The sequence below is a fragment of the Odontesthes bonariensis genome, chromosome 17 (genome assembly GCF_027942865.1).
Source record: "Odontesthes bonariensis isolate fOdoBon6 chromosome 17, fOdoBon6.hap1, whole genome shotgun sequence".
Lineage (NCBI taxonomy): Eukaryota > Metazoa > Chordata > Actinopteri > Atheriniformes > Atherinopsidae > Odontesthes > Odontesthes bonariensis.
Window position 1 is genome coordinate 30,378,648 of NC_134522.1, and position 4,273 is coordinate 30,382,920.

Consider the following 4,273-nt stretch of genomic DNA (forward strand, 5'->3'; position numbering starts at 1 on the left):
AAACAAACAACACGCATGACAAAAACACAGATTATCTGAACATGAACAACCACTAAAGGGTATGTAAACTGATTGTGTTAGATCAGAACTGATTACGGTTAAAATGATTGAGGTTAGATTGGCCTTGATACTGAACATAGGCCAGAACATGTTTGTATAAAAAGATAATAAAGTGCATTTTAACAGCAACATAAATAAAAAAACAAACACAAGAACTGTAAAGTGCATTATTTGTAACTTTTGAACTATATAAATAATAGATTATACTTTGAAACACAAACACACACACACACACACACACACAAACAAACAAAGTTATTTACACAATTATTTACAGTTATTTACACAGTTCCCCTCTTTTCCAACTCTGCATCCACCACACATTTAAAGTGTATGAAGCTGTCGTACACCACACTGTCAAACCCAGAGGTGGTGGATTTCCTAGTGGTTGGACAGTAGGAAAAAATTTTCTGGGTGCTTCCAGCCACTTTGTCCTTGGGAGGTGTGTACCTCTTCCGCTGTCCACCACAATTAGGCACGTGGCAAGCCCCACATGGCCGCAAGGACTTGTTCGGCATGAGTGCCGAGACTGTTGGTGCAGGAGGTACAAAGCTCTGGCTGCACGATGGCCCACGAAACAGGACGGAGGGAGCCTGTGGCTGTGAGGGGAGAACCAGCAGTATGGGTGCTGCCGACACAGGGGGTGGTCCATAGGTGGATGCAGCAGGCTTTGGCTGGAGGTGGGTGGATGCAGCAGGCCCTGGCAGAATGGGGGTGGGCGCAGCAGGCTTTGGACGAGTGGAGGAGGACGACGCTGTGGGCTGAACGGGCCGTCTCACAGAAGGCACAGGCTCTGGCTCTTCAACAAATATTCTGGAAATATAAAATACACATGTAATGAGTATCGATATGACGTATGTGCTATTTGCTTTCCACAGCCAACAGGTGAAACAAAGTGCTTATGACAACTTACCTCCGCTTCTCACCACGCCTTTTTCCAGCCTCGTGATGAACGTGCTGGTACTGGACCTGAGGCCGGTCTGGTGGTGGGAGGGACGTTGGCAGCGCAGGAGCTTCAGGGAACGGTGCGTCTGACAGCACTTTCAGGTGAGGCGTCTCCTTCGGCAGTACTGTCGCCCCGTAGTTGGCCTTTTTCTCCTCCCTGGCAGTGAAGGTCGAGATGGACTTGGCGTTCAAGTTGGGCAGTGGAATGACGAGACCGCCGAGGATGGGGTCGTCTCGGACTCGGTCTGCAATCCTCTTATACTGTCCCTTCAAAGAGGCTGTGACCTTGCTGGGGGAGGTGAGCTGATTGGCCGGCGCTCGGTTCTTCAGCATCTTGAGGAGGAGGTAGAGCAGGCGACTGTCCTGCAGCAGCCAACAACTCGGCATCGGTGGTGTAGTTGGGGTCTTTCTGAGAGAGGTCGGGGACGGTCGGAGGAGCCCAGTCTTTCTTTGATTGAGCTTTCTGCAGAAATTAAAATACAACTATAGACTAATCTCATAAAATAATACTTTTACTAATACTGGTTACTGCTTAACATCAATTACTCAGGTCTAAAAGGTAACTGAGTTTATCTTACCTTCAACCTCCTGTCAAGGTGACATGTGACAGGAGGGAACTCTCTGGCGTACTCGAGCAGTCGCTCCTTCTGCCATTTCATCAGCTCGTTCTGCTCTCCCTGCTGACAGTACTCGAACAGCAACCACACCAGCCAGCCGACATTGTTTTCAATAAGCCACCTGAAGGTCTGACCGGCGTACTTCCCAAACACGATGACCAGCTGACCTTTCCACAGCTCACCCCCGGACCTCTTGGCAGCCGCCTCTGCTGTCTTGGGATCCAGCCATGTAGGGTCAACAATGGTGCTGGGGGCCTCTTCCACAGACTTTGCTGCTGACGTACACTGCAGCCTGGCCTCTCCTTGCCGGTAGAGAACTATGTTGGGGTACTGGTGCTGCAGTTGATGGCTGACCAGCGATGATTTTGTGGTCAAGCTCTTTTTTCAGACATTACAATCAAAAGTCTCCCTGGCGATGGCATGGATCTTTACATGCCTCGTCAGGTTGGACTTTTCAGTAAAAATCTTGTCGCACACGCTGCACCGATGCGGCTTCTCCATGTTTCATCTGGTGCAGTAAAAAGTGAATAAATGAGTAAAACTAAAAGCAGATGAGGGCTTAAATACATTTTTAGAGACCCTACAGCCCTCATAAAAGTAGTAACCAAAAACAGCCCATTCATTCATCACTTTGTTTTTAGCATACAAATCGTTGACATGTTTACACCTCTAAAGCATATTTCCACATCGAATTTCAAATCCAAATTGTTGTAACACCATCTCTATGATCTTAAGAAGCGAGGTAGAGTGTCTGATCACGTTTTTAAAGTATTTCCAGGGATCGTCAGGTTACATTACAGTGGCGATTGGTAGGTCATTCATTTTCACAGCAGCATGCTAATCGTTTTTGCCAGTTTTAAGAGAATCATTCAACACAGAAAAAGTGACATCTAGCTGGCTAAATGCACCACCGATTTACCAACAGAAAGAGCTAAGAATGAAGAATATTGAACTTAGTTGAGAGAAACGGGAGCGTCAAATGTGTACTGTAGGCTATCGCTGGATTCGCCGGTTCAGCTGTTAACAGTCGCGTTAATCTGCCGGTTTTCATAGAAACATTCAACACAGCAAAAGTGACACCTAGCTGGCTAAATGCACCACCAAATTACAAACAGAAAGAGCTAAGAATGAAGAAAATTGAACTTACCTGAGGGAAACGAGAGCGTCAAATGTGTATCGCTAGATTTGACAGTTACCGGCGACCGCCATCTTGGTTTGAAATGCAGACGACCCCAGTGTGACGTCACACACGTGCGTGAGGCTGCGTGAGCCTGATCGCTCAATGATTGGTCTGTTGAGCGCTCAGCTCTGCTCAGCATTGCTCAACCATTGGCTGATCGCTGCTCAGCTCTGCTCAGCATTGCTCAACCATTGGACGGCTGACGATCGCTTTAGTACTTGGAGGAGAATTCGCCTGGGAATACCAGGAACTTGTCCTTTCTCAGGACAAAGTTAAATGTATGAGGATCAAAGCCAACAATGGCCTGGGACATCTCAGCAGATCCAGGATCAGCAACATGGATACTGAGAGCCAAAACCAAACAGAGGTGTGTGCCAACCAATCAGCAGCAGCCCAAGCTGGTTAACTTCCTGGTGTCTGTGTGTGTGTCTGCAGAGAGTCTCTATTATGAGGAGAGGGAAAACTGGCGGCTATTTCCGGGTGGTACTGCACTCTAGGGGCGCCAACGAAGCAGTGCAGAGCACGCCGAACTCTATGGTGGTACAATGAAATCCACCTTAGATCCAGCCATTGCTTTGGATATAATTTTTTATATTTTTTCATTTTAATTTTCCTAAAGGCAGGAGAAATTATCCTTTCAAACGGCACTTGGTTTGATTTTTTAGACGCACTAGATTTGTTTAAAATACACATTTATTGTCAGTATTGCATCCCGAGTGACGTCACGCATGTGGCATCACTTTACGGCATGGTCAGTCCTAGCGCTGAGCTAGCAGAGAGGGGTTAGCTCAAATAGTTACAGATTTCAGCACAGCCCTTTTACATACTCTCTGACTAGCCTCTGGTTTAGCTTTGGTTGTTGTTAGCGGCACCAGGTTAGCACTCTGGCACAGTGGACGAGTGCCGTAAAGCAGCCGGTCGTAATCAGCCGTGCGTTCTTCAGATTCCGTTAGCTAGATGCTAGCGGATACTGACTCGCAAATGCCAGACCTGTAAGAAAACAGAAAGCTATAACTCCCAGGTTATTGTACTTTCGATATAAATCCACATCCCTCTGTCAGAAATCACAGTAATATTTTCAGGTTTCAGCCGCTAGCGGGGACATTTTTTGAGTTATTAGCGCCAGCCCTATGGAAAATGATCATTCTGCACTCGCTCGCCAGCGCCCCCAGAGAAAATCAACTGAACTGCAGCCAATTTTTTTATAATGGGGCGAATAGGAAGTGGAACGGCTGTCTGTAAAAGGGCTGTGGTGTCTGTCACATCATGGGAACCACCACCTGACTGCACACTCACAGTGTGGGTACCAAAATCTTGAGCATTGAATCCTCAGAAAAAAAGGTCAAATGGATGCCCTGTCAAATTTTTAGGGGCTACCCCACAATGAATGAAAACCGGTTTTGTGTGCGTAAGTGTACTTACGTGAGGTTAACTCAGTACTGCCACCAACTGGTCGGACCTAGGTAGGATC

General features: G+C 47.0%; 1 protein-coding gene across 1 annotated transcript; it reads right to left on the reverse strand.

The window, feature by feature from the left end:
* Window positions 1-300: 300 nt before the first annotated feature.
* On the reverse strand, window positions 301-2,830 carry LOC142366173 (uncharacterized). Its single transcript, XM_075447990.1, has 4 exons — window positions 2,770-2,830; window positions 1,584-2,130; window positions 974-1,468; window positions 301-873 (listed from the first exon to the last, which is right to left on the reverse strand). The coding sequence occupies exons 3-4, from the start codon at window positions 1,390-1,392 to the stop codon at window positions 342-344; spliced, it is 951 nt and encodes a 316-aa protein (XP_075304105.1). The 5' UTR covers window positions 1,393-1,468; window positions 1,584-2,130; window positions 2,770-2,830; the 3' UTR covers window positions 301-341.
* Window positions 2,831-4,273: the final 1,443 nt, after the last annotated feature.

Coding starts and splice junctions, on each gene's coding strand:
- LOC142366173 (XM_075447990.1), bottom strand. CDS start 1,392: ATGCCGAGTTGTTGGCTGCTGCAGGACAGTCGCCTGCTCTACCTCCTC. Junction 874..973: donor AGGCGTGGTGAGAAGCGGAG/GTAAGTTGTCAT, acceptor TTATATTTCCAG/AATATTTGTTGAAGAGCCAG.